General features: G+C 56.9%; 1 protein-coding gene across 1 annotated transcript in view; it reads left to right on the plus strand.

Annotated features, from left to right (window-relative positions):
- The first annotated feature begins 10201 nt into the window (after positions 1-10201).
- TCERG1 (transcription elongation regulator 1) overlaps positions 10202-20059 on the plus strand; it is a 33900-nt gene continuing 24042 nt past the window's right edge. Inside the window, exons 1-5 of the mRNA XM_086471160.1 lie at positions 10202-10287; positions 11444-11669; positions 15343-15495; positions 15676-15931; positions 18682-18924. Coding sequence (XP_086327286.1) covers positions 10202-10287; positions 11444-11669; positions 15343-15495; positions 15676-15931; positions 18682-18924 — 964 coding nt within the window. The remainder of the gene's footprint in view (positions 10288-11443; positions 11670-15342; positions 15496-15675; positions 15932-18681; positions 18925-20059) is intronic.

The following is a 20059-nucleotide window of genomic DNA, read 5'->3' on the forward strand; positions in this document are numbered from 1 at the left end:
GCACCGCCTCACCCTGCCTGGTTCACAGGGGCAGAGCCGGATCCTGACGTGGGTTATCGTTTATGAATGTTTGAGGAGCACAGTATCTCTCCATCTACTCACTGCTGTAACAGAAAAGCTGGGAGGGAAACCAAGCCATCATCCGCCAAAAGAGCACAGCGGTTGGGTAGTGAGAGGGCACTAAATAATTCAGCAGCTATTTAAGAGCGTAGCGTTTTGTGGAACCATCTTGTTTTGACTCCCTGCATCCTCGCACTTGAAGGAGATGCTCCCACCACGCAGGTGAGCCGAGCTTCTCTCTCCAGGAGAGAAAGAAGCAGGGAGCAGGTGGGGAGGTTAATCACACTGTCAGCATTTACTTGCTTTTTAAACTTGCATGAGTTTGGAGATCAAAATGCGGAGGAGATGTAGGGCAGACAGATTTGCAGGGAAACCTTTGATTTTTCTCCTCCTGAGGCTGGTGTGTCTCACGCGTGCCTTCCAAGAGCTCACCGGGGCCCTTGTTTATGCAGGGTGAGCCCTGCCACTGGATCCCTGGAGCACTGGGGACGTTGCCAGGGAGGGCTGCGGCACAGGGGTTAACCCCTCCCGGGTGCCCCTCTGGGAGAGGCAGCGCCCTGGGCTGCCTGGGGCAGAAGCACCCTCCAGGGCTGCTGCCGCTTGGCTCAATTGAGAGCCACCCTCGTGCCCTGGCAGCCCCAAACCGGAGGGGTGCCACAGCGGGTGACAGCAGTGGCCACCTCGGAGGGCCCCCATCACCATCACCCTCCCGGCTGCCTTTGCCTGTGCAAAAGTGAGAGCTGGCACCCCCCTAAACAGGCTTCTGCTGAACAGTGTGCATGGAGAATAAGGTGTTTCCTGGAACAAGACGGGGGCACAAGCACCACAAACAGACCTGGCACCCAGCCCTACTGCACCGAACCATCGCGTGATGCTCTGCGCCCGCAGGAGGGCTCTGGGGGAGCCAGGTCTGGTGCCCCTGGGGGTGACGCTCCTTGGTCTCCTCTGGTACAGACCCCTTGGCTTTGCAGCAAGGGGTCCCGCCACCTTCCCGTTTGAGGTCTCTTCCAAACAGCAGCCAGAGCCGTTCTGCAGCCAAGGAGAGGGCTGGCACAGGGAGCGCCTGGTCAGGTCAGGTCTGCCCTTCCAGCGAATGCCCGCTCCCCAGGGCTGCCCTGCCCCACACAGCCTGAAAGGCAGCTGGACACTGCAGAGGCTCCGATGCCTTCGGGCTTGTCTGTCCTGGGATGAAGGTACACGGAGGGATCGTAGCCGATCATGCTCTTCAGCCACGCGGCGAGCAGGGCCGCGCACGGAAGCTGCGGTGTTTATGGCAGGCAGAGAACGTCCCCTTCATCTCCCCTCTTTGAGACCCTCCTCCAGAGCTGCCTGGGGACTGCACAGAGCACGCCCGAACATGCTGTAGAACTCACCCCACAAAACACCCGTAAGAGGACGTTAGGCCTAGAAGACAAACCCGCTAAAAAATCAGCACATTACGTTGGGAGAAGGATTACACTTTCAAGATCTCTGCAAAAGAAGCTTCAGCCGAGCACCCCGTGGCCACCCGTCACTTGCCAGAGCCTGAGGTACTTTTGCAAGTCACCTGGCAGGTCTCTCCTTTGCGCGCGGTGCTCCTACAGCTCCCCGCAAGCCTGCTGCCACCAGACGGGCTCCCCCAGAGCACCCCGGGGCTGGCACCAACACACCCCGGGGCTGGAGCCTGCGCCCTGCGTCTGCTGGGGTCAGCGCTGGCTTCTGCTGGGAGGACCCCACACGTCGCAGCCCAGGACGGAGGTGGCCAGCTCATCTCCCCCAGAGCATCCCCTGCGCCTGTGGGTGCCAGCTGTGCCACCCCGAGCCTGGGGCTGAGCTGGTCCCTGCGCCGCGCTGCTCCAACAGAGCCTGGTGCTTACGTGTCCCTTCAGCAGCTCCCCGAGCAGGATCAAACGTGTCAGGGATCTGAGTCAGGGATGATGGTTAAAGTTTGATATCTCGGTTGTTTCAGAATGTGTCTGTTTTTCCCCAAATGCCAGAACAGATTAGTCTACAGCCATTGCCACGTTATGGCCTGAGTGTGGGTTTTCTGTCTATTAAAGAAAAGCAAAACTCAGAGATCCTTCTTTAAGTGATGCGGGGAGAACATATAAAAGCATCTGAAAAAACATCTGAACCTCTATTTATTGCTTGGTTGGTTTTATGCTCAGCGAGTCCCCAGCCGGCTGATGGCCGTGGCTCCAGGGGCTCTCAAAGGGACAGGCAGCACCCAGGGGCGTTTTTTGCAGCACGTGTCCAGCCTGCTCCAGCTGTGGCTGAAACATGCCTGCAGGGAGGATCTCCTTCCTGCCGCTGGGGCGACTGCTGCTGGCCTGCTCCCGTCTCCCCGCCCTTCGTTGTGCCATGTGCTGCCCGTTCCTGGCCTGGCTGGGCTCTCCTACTGATGGACCTCGTGTTCCTGTGAGCAGAGGAACGAGCCTGTGGGTCTCCTTGGGATCACAAAGGGACAGGAGGCTTAGGGACGGTGATTTTGGGTAGGCAACAAGGATGGGCTTACCTGGGGCCCTTTGCTGGGAGAGGAACCTCAGAGGCACTTGCAAAGGGGATGGAGATGGAGGGGGAGCCGGAGCCCAGCTCTATGGGGAGCACCAGGGGGATGGTTTGACCAAGCACTGATGCTGCCAACAGGTTTGAAACGCCTTACCACCCAAAAGAACTCTAGTCTAAAAAGAGAATGAAATAGTTAGGAATAATTTTGATATTTCTGTAAACACTGGACTTTCAGAAGAGAGGTTTTGTGGGTTTTTTCAGTAGCTTTTTGGTGGGGGGCAGGGGCAGCAGTGAAGGAACCTGAAGTATTTTGGGTAGAGCAAGTGTTATTCTTGTCAGAGACACTGGGGTGGGAAGAGCCATTCGCTTCCTCCTTTAATGAGGAAACACGAAATATTGTAAATCGGGGGTCGGCCCAGGCCAGAGTTGTTTGGAGGAGCAGAGCGGGGGCGACGCGCGCAGCCCCCGTCCCCCTGCAAACGGGCACGTGAGCCCGTCACGCAGCATGAGCGGCTCCACGTTGCAGTCGGGCTGGGTGCCACGTGCCGGCACGGTAACATGGAAAACACATTAGCCCCCACCGAGGAAACCTGAGCGAACTGGCCATGAGACGCGGCGTCCTGAGATTCAACATCGATGCATTCTTCAGGATGCCGCGGCGGTGGGGCCCGAGGAGCGGGTTTGCTCCAGTTCGCCGCAGTCCCAGGCAGCCCAACGAGCACTGGATCAGGAGCACCCCTCGATCCGAACACACCCCGGCACCCAGCTGCAGCCCCCACAACCCTGCACCACAGCGCCCGAGTGGGGGCTGCTGTGGGGGGCTGCAGATGCCTCGGTCCCACGGCCGCTGCAGCTCCCACCCTGCTGCCTCCACCGGCCACGTCCTCCCGGGTGCAGCCCCACGGACACTGTCCCAGTGGTGCTGAGACCCTCCTGTGCCACTGCATGAGCGGGAGAGCACGTCCGTCCCGTCCCTCAGCAGACAGTTTCTATCCTAAAACTGCCTCATTAAATATTAACCCCAGAGATGGAGCATTTCTGGTCTCTCCGGGAGACAGGCATGTTTTCAATGCTCCCTGGAAGACCTCCCTTCCCTGATACCCTGTCACGCGTACTTGCAGAAGGCTGGCACGTGGCCGCCCCAGCCCACATCTCCCACCGGGAAGGGATGCAGAGCCACCACTGGGCTGTCCCCTCAGCTGACCCTGCTGCGATGCCCGACCCCGCTCTCCTGGGGCAGTGTTGCTGCGGGGCCTCGTGGGGGCAATTCTGGGCTGGGGACGCCCCTGGTCAGCGCTCTCTGCCGAATCCTGTCTGCACCACACACCCTGCACCTTGTGCCCTGGACCATGGGCTCTGCCCCATTTGCCCTGCCCCATTCCTCCTGCACCATGGGCCCTGCACCACGCACCCTGTGCTCTGAGGGGGGAAGCCGAGACAGCCCAGAGAAGCTCCCGACAGCGTGAGCTGGAGAAGGGACACAAGGGCGAGCAGAAGCCATGGTCAGGAGCTGGAGGAGAAGACCCTCGCACGAGCGGGGAAGCACACAGGCCCCCCATGCCCGTGCAAAGCCCCCGCCCACGTCAGCCAGGAGCCCGGCTTTGCCCCCCATCATGGGACCGAGCTGCTTGGCGGCGGGGGCTGCGCTCAGCTCTGCCGTGGGGACACACGGGGGACTGATGGCAGCCTGTCCCTGGGACAGTGTGGGTCCGGCACGGCTGCGGCAGTAGGAGCAGCAGCGGAGGAAACGGGAGAGCAGCAGCACCTAGGCACATCCATAATTCATAAAATGCCAGCAGCAACAAAGGGAGAGAGGGACCAGAAGCAGCAGAACAGAATATCACAGAGCTCTTTAATGGTCTTTTTCTATTAGTGTCAGCTCGGTAGCTGTGTTTCAAGCTTGAGAAGTTTCCCTGGACGCTCCCAGAATTTTGGGACAAGGGCCAAGCGTGCCCTCCTTGGCAGTCGCAGCTCCCTCATGCTTCCAGAAGGACTCACAGGGTGGGGTGGCACGGCCCAGAACAGTCCCTGCTGTCCGAGGAGCTGCAAGAGATGGTGGTGCTGCAGAGAGGCTGGGCTCGGCTCTGTTGGCTGTTCTCCATCTATAACCTCCAAACGAGCTCGATTTTGAGCGAAACCCTCTGCTCTGGCTGACCCTGGGCACCTCCATGGACCTCATGCCTGTCTCTGCAGCCCTCGCCATGGCTGAGCCCCACAGCCCCTTCCCCTGTGTCAGGGGGGAATCTATGGCACCCCATGTACAGAAAAAGCAGGATTTTTTCTAATAAATACAGGGAAATCATTAGGCCAGATCAGGGAGCTCCGTGCCCGGGGCCTCTGTGTGCTGTGCGGCCGCTGATGTGCCCGGTGGGGATGTGCGCTGCTGAGGTTTAACACCACCCAGACCAGACCCACCACGGCACCGCGGCTGTCGGCACAGGCCGGCACAGGCACACGCCAGCACAGCACATGCACGGCGCCCATGGCCGGTGGAGGGGTGCAATGAGCACGTGCTGCGCATGGGGCAGGGGTGGGCCAGCCCCATGATTTCAGCCCCAAAATCCACCTCTGGAGCCCCATCCAGGGTTACTGAGGGGTTTAAATAATGTTATCCCCTTTCAGGGCTGCAGAAACAGGGGTGGGTGGCGAGTGGTGCCGTGTGGTGCCATGTGGTGCCGTGCGGTGCCATGCAGTGCCGCATGGCATGGTGGGTACCACTGCTGTGGCACGCACGCCGAGGGGCTGCACTCCCCATCGCTGCCTCCCCAGGCTTCCTTCAGACTGCTCCTTCCTCTGCATTTCCAAGGTACAGTTTCCAAAACCAATAATTATTTAAACCTCACAGAAAAGCACAACCATAAATTCCTTTTTCCGCCCTTAGTTCAATGGCCTCGCGGTCAGAAAATACGAAAGGGCTGTTCTACAGACAGGTTGGCCATGAAATGCAATTAGCCAGAGCGAAGCCGATTCCCATTTTAATCATCACTATTCTGCCTAAAAAAGTACCGTAGGAGAAAAAGTGGATCCGTTACCAGAACAGCGAGGACCGGACCCAGTCAGAACCACGGCCCAAGACCTTACTGTTCATCTCCCCGGTGGCAGCAAGCACCTGCTGCGCCGGGCGCCCCGGGGAGCCCCCACTGACCTCCACAGGGCTGCGGGACAAGCCCCGGGGGCGGCTGGGGGGCGTGCGGGGGGCTGCTGCCTTCTCCATCCCCGTGAGCGCGCCGACCCCCAGCCCCGCTGAGGAGGGGCACACGCACAGGGTCTCATTTGCCGATGGTGCCAGCCAAGGGTCGTGCTGCAGCTGCCTCGCCCGCGGCCTTGCCAGAGCTGCCCTTGCCGGGGATACACGTCTTCAAGGGATGCCCAGGCCCGGCTGTGGCGTCCCCTTGGCCAAAGCTGTGGTTCTGCAAGCTGACGGCTGGCACTCGGGTCGGGCTGGAGCCAGGCTGATCCCTGGGCCAGGGCCCTGCAGGGCTCTTCCCTCCCCGGGACCCCACGCACCCTTGCATGGGGAAACGCGGGGGCGAGCGGGGAGGTGGGAAGGGGGGAGCTGGGCAAGGGGGGAGCTGGGCGAGGGGGGAGCTGGGTGAGCAAGCTGGTGGGAGCCACCCCCGCTCCGCCGCCCGCTGCCAGCTCGGGGCTGCCGCCCTCCGACACGGGACTTGGGGGTCTCCCCGGCAGATGCTGGCACTGCAGCAGCCGAGAGGCCCTGCAGACAGCCCAGGGCAAAATTTTTAATTCAGCATCACACTTCAAGCTGAAATCTGAAAAAAAACTTTAAGAAGAATGACAAGATGTCAGTGTCTCCGAGCCCGCAGAACCGAAGGGCTCATTGCAGCTCATGGGCCGGGGGCAGCGCCCAGCGGCGGTGCCTGCCCGCGTGGGAGCCCACCACGGCTCCAGGGCTGCGGCACTCGCTGCTGGAGGAATCCCAAGTGCTGGAAATCAGCTCGTGTCACACAGCTGCGACGAGGAAGCAAAAGGCCCCGCTCGTTGGACTTCAGGAGCTTGAGAACTTGGGCAGGTTTGAGAGGGAGCATCCCGAACGCAAATTCCCAGGCGTCCTTCCTGTACATCTGGCAGAGAAGTTGGACCACATAAGAAATTGTCCTTTAAAAATCAGAAATCTAAACATTTGAAAAGGTTTACAGTTTAAAAATCCCGGCAGAGAACACTCTTCCCTGAGCAGCAGCAGCAGCTCCAGAGCCACCCTGGAGCGATGAGCCTGGGGGCGGATCGGTGAGGAGGAGAGGGGACCCCGGCTGCTGCAGGCACCCTTGCCATGGGCTTTTCTGCGAAACTGGGTACCCAGCTGGCCACAAAGACGCCACATTTGCACCATCCCGCCGGCAGATGAAGAAGCGCTGCTGTTGGTTTAGGTTTGGGTTTCCCCCAGAGGGATCTAGCCCCCCACCCCAAGAGCCCGCCGCAGCCCCGCTCCTCCCGAGGGGCACAGCCAGCGGAGCCTTCCCAGCCCGGAGAGCAGTGGCAAGGCTTTCTGGGGAGAGGAGTGAGCTGGTGCCGGCGAGGCCCCGGTCTGCAGCAGCCTTGGTACCGGCCTGAGCACGTCCAGGGGCTGCAGCTCATGGGTCCCTTCTCCTAGCTGTGCTCCTGGAGCCTGCTCTGCTGGTTAATTAGTGAGGGTGTCCTGCAAACAGCAAATTGCGTTATTAGAATTCAGATTTTTAACGAAATCTAGGGGATTAAGTGCAATAAATCGTACCATTTCCAAAAACCACACCCTGCTGCACAGGTAGCTGCCATCAAACCTGCCAAAATGACTGGGGTTTTGCAGCTCACGATGAATCGCTCTGGCAAGAGCTGCAGCCCAGGACTGGCCAGCCGAAATGTTTTGAGAAAATAAAGCTGAGTGGGGGGGGAGGCCGTGGCACAGCAGCACGGGGCTCTGCGTGGAACGGGGCCAGCTCTGCCTGAGCACGGGAAAGGGCCTTGCAGATGCTCCGATCTGCCAGCCCGTAATTAATGAATTATTGAGACAATCCTGAAACAAGCAGATGAGGAGGGGGATGAAAGACGCTGGTGGAAGACAGACAGCCCCGCTGTTCGGGGAGGATCGAAGCTATCATGTCCAAAAGCCGTTTTAATCTCCTGCCGTCAGAAAGCGACTATCACTCACAGTGCTGGCGAGGGGGGACGTGGGGTGGGGACTCCCGGCTCCGGCTCCTCTCCCCTCGCGCTCTGCTCCTCGCCGTTCGGGCCAAGCCAGCGGAGGTTATCCCCAGCTCCTTCCCGCAGCTCCTTGGAGGGGCCAAGGCAATGGGGAGGACCCCAGCCCCCGAGCTGCTGTCACCTCGGATCGGGCTGGGATGGAGCGGGGCACGCAGGCACCCGGGGACCTCCAGCCACCCGCCGAGCTGTCAAAAATCCTCACGGCAGCAGCGACTTCAAGCCAAACACATCAATAAAGAATCCGAGCAGCGAAATCAAAGTACGTAAGAGCCTCTTTAGCACAGCACCACCAAAAGGTCCCTTAGTAATTCCCGTTCTTTTTATTATTTAAGAAAAGACAGCTCTTTTTCTTGACAGAAAGAGAGGAATGGGAAAAGCGGGATCACAAAATCAAAGCAGTTAGAGATGGAAAGACGTGACGGCTCAGTGAGGCCTTGGCGTCCCCCCCGCAGCGGGAGGGGTGGCAATGGATGTCCCCCAGTACACGAAACGTGGCTTTGCAGGTGGACAGATCTGCTTCCCTGTTGTTCTGTTTTTTTTCATTTGAAACGTGTAGTTCAGCTGCAGGAGGCTTTTCAACTGAATTTGTTATGTCTCGTTACGTCCCAAACGTAACGCCAGCGCCACAGCTGAGCTCCCAGCTTCTGCAGCGGGGTATGGCAGGCTTTACCCATCAGCTTAGGGTTCTCTCAGTCCTCACCTAATGGGTTGGGGCTGGCAAGGGTTTCACAGGAGTAACTGTTCTCCCACGTGTGTTGGGTGTTTCGGTTACACGGGCCATAAAACAAACACAGGGCTGGGCGTCCAAATGGCAAGTACGTTTCCTTGGCCAACAGCACCACTGCTCATGGGTATTGCGTGGATGTAACGAGCCCTCAGCTTGTCGCCTGCCTGCCAGGCTCCCAGTGAGGGCTGCAGACCTGGCCCCTCTGCTGCCACCCCCCCCAGGGGTCCTCCCCATCTCCCCAGGGCAGCAGGAACCCACTCGTATCTCCACGAGCCCCACACTAGACCTCGCTGTGGCCAAGCCCATGGGGTACCTCGGGGCGCTCCACCAGCGAGGACCAGCTGTGTGCTTCGCACCGCTCCTGATCCATCCCCGCCCGGCCCACGTTCCCTGCCAAACCCCCACGGCTCGCTTCGCCACAGCCTCGGCAGCACCTCGCCCGGCTGCCGGGGGGAGGTGGCCCAGGCCAGCACATGCAGCCAAGGGCCACCACGGTAGATCAGACCCCAGCAGGAGAAAAAAGCCCCGCGGGCCAAAGCCCGGCCTCGCGGGTGCAGCCCCATCTCTGAGGAGTTGCTGCTGGCGTCGCCGCCTCCACGTTGGGGGTCCCGGGTTGGGCGTTGGGAAGAATTTCTTCACCACAAGGGCTGCTAGGTGCTGGAACAGGCTGCCCGGGGAAGCGGTGGGGTCACCGTCCCCGGAGGATGTGGTGCTTGGGGACACGGTTTAGCGGTGACGGCGGAGCTGGGCTGTCGGCTGGGCTCGGTGACCCCCGCGGTCTGCTCCGGCCGGGCGGTGCCGTGATCCCCGCCAGCAGCGGGCTCGGGGGGGGGGACTCGGGGGCGGCGGAGCGCGGTTGCGGCCGCTGCGCCTCGTGATCAAGCGGGGGCGAAGGGGGACGGCGGGACCCAGCGGCAGCCCCGCACCCCCCGCTGCGGCCCCGCTCCCGGCCGGCGCTGCGGGGCCCGGCCCCGAGGACCCCAGCACGGCCGGGGACGGGACCCTGCTGCGGGGAGGGGGCGCACAGCCGCCTCCTCTGCCCCTCTGGCCGCTCGCTGCTGGTGAACCCCGGCCCAGGGCCGCAGGGACCCCCGGGACCCCTCGGATCCCCCCGGATCCGCCCTGGACCCCCCGCGCAAGGCCCGCCCGGCAGACAGCGCCCCCCGGCGGCGGGGCTCTGGGACAGGGCCCGCGCCAGCTCCCCATTGGCCAGTAACTCCCCAGTCGGTGCCCGCTCATTGGTCGCTGCCCGGTAACTTTGTTTCCTGGGCTGTTGCCCCACCCTTTCGCTCCGCTATTGGCTGCCTCTCGAAGCCCGCCCCCGGTGAGGTGACGGGCGGGACGCTTCTGATTTGGCTTTTCTGGTTGGAAGCGCGCGGCCGCCTGCGGGATGTGATTGGTGCACAGGATTCTTGCCCGCTGATTGGATGTAGCTCCCGTCTCTTTTTTTTTTCCCTACGGCGTGTTCCGTCTTACGTGAGGTCAGTTCCGGTCCTCTCCTGGGTCACACCTCACGTGACCCGCGCCGCTTGCGGCGCGGGACGCCCTCGCGTAGCCAATCCCGGCGCGCCTGGCTTCCCCCATTCAAAGTCGGCGGGCGCGACGGCCAATCGCAGGGCGTGCCCGCCCCCGCCAGCGCTGACGGACGTGGGCAGCGGCCAATGGTGCGCGGCGGGGCCTGGCCGGGGCGGCAGCGGCAGCGGCTGGGCTCGGCGGCGCTGCGAGGCGGCGATGGCGGAGCGGGGCGGCGGCGGCGGCGCGGGGGCCGGTGGTGGCGAGGGGGAGGCGGCGGCGGAGCGGTACGGCAGCGAGCTCAGGTACCGCGCGGCGGCGGGCGCGGGCTCTCGCGGGGGCCGCGGCCCGGCCCGGCCTTCCAGCCGCGGCCTTCCCTCAGCGCGGGCCCGGCCTGCGCCTGGCGGGTGGCGGCCGGGAGCGGGCCCGGGCCTGGGCCTGGGCCCGAGCATGGGCCTGGGCTTGGGCCTGGGCGCGGCCGGCGGGGCGGGGCCGGGGCGGGCGGCCTGGCGGGAGCAGCTCTCGCCGCCTCCATTTTCTGTCCCCGTGTGCGGCCGGCGCCGGGACGGGCCCCGCGGGGGCGGCCGAGCTCGCGTCGCCGGGCTGGGGCCGCATGCCAAGGCCTCCGCTCTCGGGCGTGAAGCTGGGCTGCCGGGGAGCGGTGGCGGGCGGTCGGGGCGTCTGGCGGGGTCTTCCTTGCTCGCTCTTGCCGGGCAGCGGCCGCCCCTGGCGCTCTCCGCGCCGCCCGCAGCGCAGGTCGGCAGGAGCGGGGGCTGCCCCCGCGCTCGGGGGCCTGAGCTCCGTGCGTGCTGCCGTTCACCTTCTCATAACCTTTGGTTTTTTCAATTCGGAGTCATCGCGCCATCATTGGGGTTGCACTGGGACTAAATGGTGGGCAAAATTGTTTCCCTGAGAGCAGCAGAAGAGCATTTGTTGGTCCCAAAGGTGAACATTTTTTTCTACGTATGCATTTACAAAGCTCCCTGTGGAGGGGTTCGGGTGGCACAGGGGGTTTAGCGTGATGGTCCAAATTCGGATCCTGCCATAGGTCACAAACATGAAAGATGTAGATGGTCCCGACAGACCCTTGTGCTGCGGAGCGGTTAAACCCCTCGGCACGAGCGGCAGCCGTTGCTCGAGAGGCCTGGGACGTGCGAGCGGACAGGAACCGGTTGCAGGTCCTGTGGAGGGAGCTTTGGCAGATCCGGATGTGGTTCTGCGATGCCTGCCCTGATCCCAGCTCTGGGTGATTCATTTCTATGAGTAAAAATTAACAATGGAGGACTAATAAACTCGAATGGTGAAGGGGCAGAAACTGTTGAAGCTTAACCTTGTTTATTCAAACCTGGCATTTTTTTCCACACCCTTTCGATTTTCGTTGTTTTTTTTCCCTGCTGGTTACAAGAACTGATTTTCCTATAAATGAAAATAAACTTTTTTTCCCTCTGATCTTCTCCACAGGATGGCTCAGCAGCAAGCATTGCGGTTCCGTGGCCCGGCTCCCCCACCAAATGCGGTCATGCGGGGCCCGCCGCCCCTCATGCGACCGCCTCCACCTTTTGGCATGATGCGGGGTCCTCCTCCACCGCCTCGCCCCCCTTTTGGGCGTCCTCCATTTGATCCAAACATGCCTCCGATGCCACCTCCAGGAGGGATTCCTCCACCGATGGGACCCCCACATTTACAGGTAAAGAATGGAAGACTCTTTTGGCATGTTGAGTTGGGATTTAGGGATTTTTCTTGTTTGTTTTCACACGTGGAAATAATAGAAGAGACATTAAAATGGATGAAAAAATAGCGGGGCATGATGAAAACCTGAGGCTCGTGCATGGTGTTCTAAAGCTGCTGAGCAGCTGTGGCCTGGAAACGCAGCTCCTGTGACACTCCTTGAGGCAATTCCGGGTGGATCAGTTCTGCAGCGAGGGTGCGCTCAGCAGCGGAGCCTCTGCCGAAACCTGACTGTGTGGGTGCCCCGTGGCTGTGCAGGGTGCAGGATCCAGCTGCGCTGGGGTTCCTGAGCGCCTCGAGGCAGTCTGCGGGGAGCACAGCACCCGTCCGGGCTCACCCCGCGCTGCTGGTGGCCGCTTGGTGAGGTCGTGGTGGCCGCGCACAAGGGCCGGGAGGAGGCACAGGTGAATGCCACGTGCCAGGTTCCCCGTGAGCTGTCGCTGGGCCGCAGCTGCTCCCCAGGGGGTGGGTGAGGCGAGCAGGCGGCAGTTCGGAGAAGCAGGTGGGTCATCAGCGACAAGGTGTGTTTTGCTTCCGGAGAGCGTGTTGACAGGAACGCGCCAGGGACTGTCAGCACCCCGACAGAGGAGGGTGGAATGTTGGGGAGAACCCCACGAGCAGGCTCGGTGTGCAGGGGAGCTGCTGCAGGCAGCCTGTGCGCTGGCACGAGTCTGCTCCTGGCAGATGGAGTGCGCTCCTCACCTTGGGTTTGGTGTTCTGTGGGGTTTCAGACATGGAGCGTTCCTAGCACCTGCAGGGGTACTGTGAGCCTGGTGGGCTCGGGTGAGGTGGATTTCTGCCTGTATTTCATGGAGTGTGATTTCTTCTGCTGACTTTTCAGAGATGAGGGCCGTTGGAAAGGCACAACAGTGAGAGCTGCGCTGCCCTGGTAGCATTGTAGGAGTCGGTGCGTTAGGGCAGGGTAATTGCGGTGTGTGCCTGCGAGGAGGGGAATAGCACTATGTGGTTTGCAAATAATAGTTTAGATGCACTAGTTGTAGTAGAACAGGGAAAACTTCAGTGCTGTGAGCTTTACTTTAAAACGTAGGGGTGTGGGCAAGATGGGAGGAGGATGTGCCGACATGGGTTGTGTCCTGGTTCTGTATCTCAGGCCCTGCTTTGCCTACGTTCTTCGGCAGCAGGGCTGTGGGAGCTTTCTTCCACGTTGCTGTTCGGGCAGAGGGGTTCCCCTGTGTGGCTCTGCAGCCAGCTTCGTGTGGGATGGAGGGGCGCTGGGAGAGGAAGTAAAGAAGCAGCGAGAGCAAGAGCAAGGACTGAAGCTGGACTTCACCTGAAAGAAGCTGAGGTCAAATGGTAGCCTGGTCCTGTGCGCTGCCACCGTCCCGGGCACGAGATGTCAAGAGGAAACCGGTGTGTTGTCTGTAGCGGTTTTCTCTGTCTGCTGGGCCATGATGGACGTTGTTAGAAGTTGGACTGCCGAGTGGGGTGTGAAGTTGCTCTTCATCCCACTGAAACATTCTCCGCTCAGCAGAAGTCCCGTGGCACCGGAGGCTGAAACAGTGCGTGGGAGGGCTGTGAGCAGCCCCGCTCGCCTCGCTGGGTGTCATCTTTTCAGTGCTAGGGCCCTTGTTCCATGGTATGTTTTCATGCTCAGCTTAAGTTTGTTTAGGACTATTTCCACCTGCTGCACCTTTCTTCTGGTGCCCTGTGATCCCCCTTTCCCTCTTGGTGTTAACCTCCCTGTGCCGGTACGCTACCTCGAAAGCTCTGAAGCAATGCAGTGCTGGTGTGTGCAGCGGAGCTCAGGCCGAGACGGGAGGGCAGGACCTTGCTGCTGCCTTGGAGTGTCCAGAATCAGCCAGAGTTAACCTGAAGCCAGAGCCTGGCTGCTGACATCTCCTTGGTTTATGTGTTTGATTTATATCCTGTGTTGGGCGCTCAGCTGTTGCACCGTAGCTCTTCCGTCATGCCTTGCAGCAGGCAGGTCCTCTGCAGCTTGGTACTGCACACAGAATCCGTGCCCCAACCACGACTGAATTTTCCATGCCGTGCCAGCGCTGTGCTCTGCTTTGCACTGAGCGTTTTTAGCCTCTCTCCCTGCTTCTGGTGCCAGGGGAGACACGGTGTTGAAGGGTCCTGTGACAGAAGCGGAGGAGAGGGTGTCCTCGGAGTGGGGTTGAAGAGCAGTCTGGATCCCCTGGCTGCGCACCCGCCCCCCTCGCTGCCAGGACGGCCCCCCAGCGGCCTGAGCCCTTTGTGGGGACAGCAGCACAGGACAAGGAGTGAGCTCTGCTGGGCTGTGTGAGAGGTTGTGGGGCAGCACGGGGGGATCACCTCGTGGGCAGGTGGAGGAGCTGTGGAGAAGAGCTGAGGAGGGCACGAGAGGCCGGAGTCGCCTTAATGGCTCTGTTTGGAACTCTGCCCATGCACTCTTGGCTTTGTGAGAGTGTCTGGCAAAAGCCAGAGCTGGCACGTGTGTTGAAGAAGCAGTTTGAAATATCATTTTTACAGCAGCGGTTTCCATCTCAGTGAAACTTGTCAAAGAAGCCAAATGCCAACAGAGACGAGGAGGGGGCAGTGCTGGAAGCCGCCAAGGGCAGTGCTCTGGCTGTTGGCGCGCGGGCGCAGCTCGGGGTCTGTGCTGGTGGCACGTCACCCTGTGACACCAGATTCCCGCACACGTCCTGGCTTCAGCAGAGCCCCGGTCTCGCGGCGTGTCTGTGTTTCACGCTCGGGCCTGTCAGTTGTGAGAGCAGAGCTCAAAGGTTCTGCCAGTGAGCTGCCTTGGCATTGCCTTCATGAAGAGGAAAGCTCTTGAATCACAAGTTCAATTAGGACTGGAGTGATGGAGATAATTAGGTCAGTTGTAGGCGTATGCAGAGTAAGTCAAAGAACTTGGGTGGATTTTGTCAACTGTTTTTTTACAGGGAAGTATTCACTGTACCTGTTATGCGCAGGAAATTTCGGAACAGTTCAAATACACAAGTAGAATAAAAGAACTTGGTGTACTTTGAATTAGAAAGCAGGCTTTCATGTAGCATTAGAAATGTGACAGGGGTGTGCAGGGCAGTTCTGGATTTCTTATGGTGGTGCAACAATGAACATGTAATTATTTTTTTTAATTAGCACTAGTTAGAATTTTAGTTAATGGGAAATCGGGAAGTATAATGGATTGTACTGAACTCGGCTGCTCTGCTATGCTAATAAATCAGATTCTTGCTTGTAATTTAATTTTTACCACTGGGAGGGTCGCTGTGTAACTGCTCGGTGGTGTATTTGCCTCACAGCTGTGGGTGTCCGGGTGGCAGTTATTCAGGAGCAGTTCTTCCGTTCTTCCTCGTTCTTGCGTTGAGATGTTTTCTCCATTTTGGGAGAGGACTTTTCTTTCACTCCACTTCTTTTCGTGCCACTTTTTTCTGATGCTTTGCATTTATGTTGGCACCTCAGGAGAGAAATGCTTACTGCAGCTGTTCTGCCATAGGGGGTGGCTTGCCAGGAAGCGCGTTCTCTGAGCTGGTGGCGTTGGGTTGTGAAAGAAGCTCTTGAGGCTGGTAGAGTTAACCTGGCTGTAGCTGTACTGTCTGTTGCTGCTCTTGTAAAGGAAAACTCTGCTTCAAAATTGTATTGTTATTGTTGTTGTTATCATCATTATTGTTATTATATGCCTTTAGAGACCACCATTTATGCCTCCTCCCATGGGTAGCATGCCACCACCTCCTGGTATGATGTTCCCTCCAGGAATGCCGCCTGTCACTGCCCCTGGAACACCAGCAATGCCCCCAGCTGAGGAGATATGGGTAGAAAACAAAACTCCAGATGGCAAGGTAAGATGGTTACCAGAAACAGCGAGGTGATGCTGTTGTGAGCGTGTTGTCTTGCGCAGTCTGGCACTGGGGTAGAATCCTGTGCTCTCGCCTGTCCTCCCGTTAGTTATTTGTGAGACAGGAGGAACTGGACCTCCTCCCGCTGAGCGGTGGTTTGATGGTGCCGTTCTTGAACCGTAGGTCTATTTCTATAACGCGCGGACCCGGGAGTCAGCGTGGACTAAGCCGGACGGGGTCAAGGTCATTCAGCAGTCAGAGCTGACGCCGATGCTGGCGGCGCAGGCCCAGGCGCAGGCCCAGGCCCAGGCAGTAGGTGCCTCCACGCCGACCACCAGTAGTCCTGCGTCTGCCGCGTCTCCATCCACGTCCTCGAGTACTCAGTCCTCCACCACCTCCACCACAACCACGGCCACTTCAGTTTCACAGACGATTTCCAGTGAGTAACAGAGGGTTTCTCGGGCGTTGCGGTGGGGGGATGCTGCTGTACAGGGGAGTTACTGTGGGGAAAGTTGGTGTCCAGGAGCAGGTTGTTTTGACACCAGCTGGAGTGTGAGTTTCAAGTACAGTATTTAATCCAGAAGAACTTTGCATGTGAACTTTTTTTTTTTATTCCCCCGCCAACCTGAGAGAGTTGCTTCAGGAGAGCAGTACCAGATCAGCATGCAACCCTTTTCCTTGGGGCCTTGTAGGTTTTTCTTCCGCTGTTGTCACATCATCTCAAAGCTGTTATGCATCCATTTCCTTTTGACTATAGATAAAGCTGAATTGTTTCTAAAAGTGTTTCACAAGAAAAGTTAATCTGAGGCAGGAATGACAGTTGCAGCAGTTGCCTCGCTGTGGCCATCCGTTGCTGTGAGGGCTGGATCTGCGAGTGCCGCTCCTGGGCTGCGGAGAGTCGGTCGGTGGCAGGATAGAGCTGCTTTGGTGTGTGATTTGTTAGTGTTGTTCTTCTGACCGAGCCTCCTAAGTTCCCATTTGCTGGAGTTGCATGGAAGAGGAAAAAGAAAGTCCTTAGAGCTGCTGTTGTTCACTGTGACCTTTGAATAACAGTTTGAAGATTACTGCTGTTTACACGGGCTGAGCCTTTGCTTTTAGGGGTTTTCCAACCGAGGGAGCCTCCAGAGGAGAGGGGTCTGAATTCATGCAGCATGCAACCTCGTGCACGTTTACACTCAGTGTCTGCACACGATGGAGCTGGTGTGGTGTGTGCTGCGCTGGGCACGTGGGCGTGCGAAGGAAGTGCCTCTAGTGCAGAGCACCTGTACAGATGTGCGTCACGGCCCGTAAGTCCCTTGGCACGTGCGTGTGTTGCCAGCAGACGACGAGTATGGCCACGTAGCGTGCACGAAGCAGGGCGGGCTGGTGAAGGAGCCGTTTGGTTGGGGTCACTGTCTGCATGCAGGGCAGCTGCAAGCACAGCATTTGTGCTGACCAGGGATCCTGTTGTTTGACTGTCTTGGTCATTGTAGCTGTGCTGGCAAAAATGTTGTGCACTGAGTCAGGCCAGAGGGGGTGAACTGCTGAGCTGTTCCACTCCAGTTGCAGTGTGTAGTGGCATCCTCTGGAATTACTTCGTCTTTTCCTCTGACAGGTGAGACAAGTCAAGCTTAACTCACCGTTTAACCCAGACTTGAGAGATCTGTGTGTGAAAGGGAGTCAAATTGAGGTAACCCTCAAATTACGCTTTCAGTTAACGCTGGAGGGAGGACAGATCATTAGAGTAGCAAGTAATTTATATTGCTCAAAGTGTTTTAGGGCTTTTATTTAATTTGAAAGGTAACCGAGTACCACGTTCAGCTGCTTGGTTGAAATACGGCCTACTCTGACCATTTTGCTGAGCAAGAATAACCAGGCAGGATGGGAATGTTAGCTTCTGCCTAATGGCAGGCTTTGGAGAGCTGATCCTGCCTTTGGAATAGCACTTCATGGACCTTCTCTGAAGCAAAATTTCCTAATATTGAGCACTGAGAATCTGTTCCACTTCTGCCTGTTCTACCTGCTAAACTTTGTCTTTGCTTTCAAGAACTGTTACTGTTGGTGTCTGTGCCTGGGTGATAAAATTCTATAATTTAAAATAATTTTATAAAACTTAGTCTTGGCTTGTGAAACAACTGGGACTTCTGGCTGAGCTTCGTTCTTGTCTGGTACTGATATGACTTAGGTCTTAACACAAATCACATACTGACTGTCTGCTCTGTTTCCCGAAATTTTAGGCAGCGCTGAGAACTTTTACCCTTTCTGACACACTTAACAGATCAAAAATCTTTATATAAGTATGCTAGTACTGGTATGCTATTGGGAATGCTTCTGGTAGTCATTAAATACTGAAGAAAAAGCACAGCGTGCCCATGTACAATATGGGCATCAGTTGGTGTGGTTTCTCTTTTTTTTTTTTTTTTTTTAATGAGCTTGTTTTTATGACAGTTCCTCCCAGCCTCCACCAAACCTTACAGTGTAAATTTGCAAGGCTGGTTAATGAGTGTGATCAGTCATGTCTCTAGTTCCTGTTGCCAATGCTTTGGTATGCAGCAGCACTATTTATTCTTGGTTAAGTGCTGGTTCCAGGCACGCTGCAAGGGTTACGGTATTGAATGCTACGAGTGTGTTTTCCCACTGGGAGGCACTGAAAACCAAGAAAGTTCTTGCAGCTTCTGAACAACAGTATTTTCCTTTGCCTTGCTTGTTTACACGTTTTTTGAATTGATATTTTTCCATTCGTGGATCACAGCTTAAGCATACTTTTAGACAGCCTGCTGTCGCACACTGCTGCTGCCGGTATGGTTAAAAAGCAGAACCTGTGTTCCTTTAACACAAGAACAAGAAGCTCTGTAACATTCCCTTTCTGTTTTTTCTGAACAGAGATACAGAGTAGAATTTAATTTCAGGCTGTATTTGTCCTTTGATACACCCTTGCTACTGCGGTAGAGACTTGTTAGGTGTAAAGAATGGGACAAAGTAAAACTTGAAGCTGACTTTCTTGGTGAACGGTTGGTGTTACAGAGAAGGCAAAGGTTTTTTGTTGGAGAGGGTCTTCCTGCTGGTTATGTCTAAGCGTACCTGCTTCTGTAACGCCTGTTGGGAAACAGAGAGCCAGTATGTTTGCAGCAAGTATATTCCAGTGTCTAAGATACAAGGTGTTCTCTGTTGTTTTTTGTTTTTTTTTTTTGTTTTTTTTTTTTTTATCAGCACCTACCACACAAGACCAGACCCCGAGTTCGGGTGTTTCAGTTGCCACACCATCAGTCAGTGTTTCAACCTCTGCTCCTTCTGCTACACCTGTGCAGACTGTACCCCAGCCAGTCCCACAGACATTGCCTCCTGCAGTTCCTCATGCAGTACCTCAACCAACTGCAGCAATTCCTGCTTTTCCACCAGTAATGGTACCTCCATTTCGTGTCCCCCTTCCTGGCATGCCTATTCCACTTCCAGGTAAATTGGCGAACTGTAATTGTCTTGTCCGCTACATGTCCATGTTGTCAATTTGTTTGCACTCATGTGTCCACTGTGTACGGAACTTGCCTGAATCCTCTCCACTCGGAGTATTTTTGAAAGAATTCAGGGTTAGCAGACAGACTTTTTAATTAACAAAGAACATGAATTTTTTTGACTTCTGCTTAGTTCTTTGATAAACATATCAGAAAACAGCTGCATTTAAACGTGTAAACCTTTTAGGTGATAGGAAAATACAAGAATTGCACTAAACACTTCTTAATCTCATGGCACGTGGCTAGCTTGTTGTCCTGTTTTTTAAAAAAAGTGACCTGGACAGAATCTGTGTGTGACTGACAGTACTGTAGCACTCTGTTTTACTAATTGTGATATTGCCATATTTTTTCCTACTTGCTTGATTTAGACCTCAACTCCTGTGCATAACTGTTTATTAGGACATGGATTATAGCTGAAGGAAATGAAAAGAAAACAGTGTATATGTGAGCAGGAAAAATTACCGTTCAGATGCAGTACCCCTGAACAATGTTGGGCGCTTGCAGTTCTCGTGGTGTGCAGCTACCAGGTGTGGTGCTGAATGCGCACATGAGGTTTGAGCTGAGGACCACAGTGAAGGCATCTGAGGTACAGGGTGCGTTTGTAGGCTGCAGGTGTAAAGACGGTTGCGAAGGAGTCTTAGGTGGCAGCTCAGGGGTTCCTGGGTAAATCACATTTTCTTAAGTTTGCATGAAGTACTTAGATACTTCAGGAAGTAATTTTAGGCTGGCAAAATTTTGGACTCAACTGCTGTTTGTAGCTGCTGCCGAGGCCCTCCTGAGAGGGCGCTAAAGCCTCTCGTTGCTTAAATGCCACCTTTCAGTTTGCACAGATACAGCTGAGTTCCTGTTCTAGAGCAAAAGTAATTCCTGGTTTCTTGGGGTGCAGTAGCGCTAGATACATACCAGGAGCCAGTGCTTTCCTGCTGCCAAGGAAGGTTTGAGGCTGCAGTCGCACTGGGTACGAGTTAGTTCTGACTGAGAATGGCAGCTCGGAGCGGCATCCTGGTGATTTGACTCTTCGCCCAAGCTGAGCGAGGCGACTCCTTCCCCACTGTCCATTTAACATCGGTCCAGCATGG

This window comes from Leptosomus discolor, chromosome 10 (assembly GCF_034619465.1).
Source record: "Leptosomus discolor isolate bLepDis1 chromosome 10, bLepDis1.hap2, whole genome shotgun sequence".
NCBI lineage: Eukaryota > Metazoa > Chordata > Aves > Leptosomiformes > Leptosomidae > Leptosomus > Leptosomus discolor.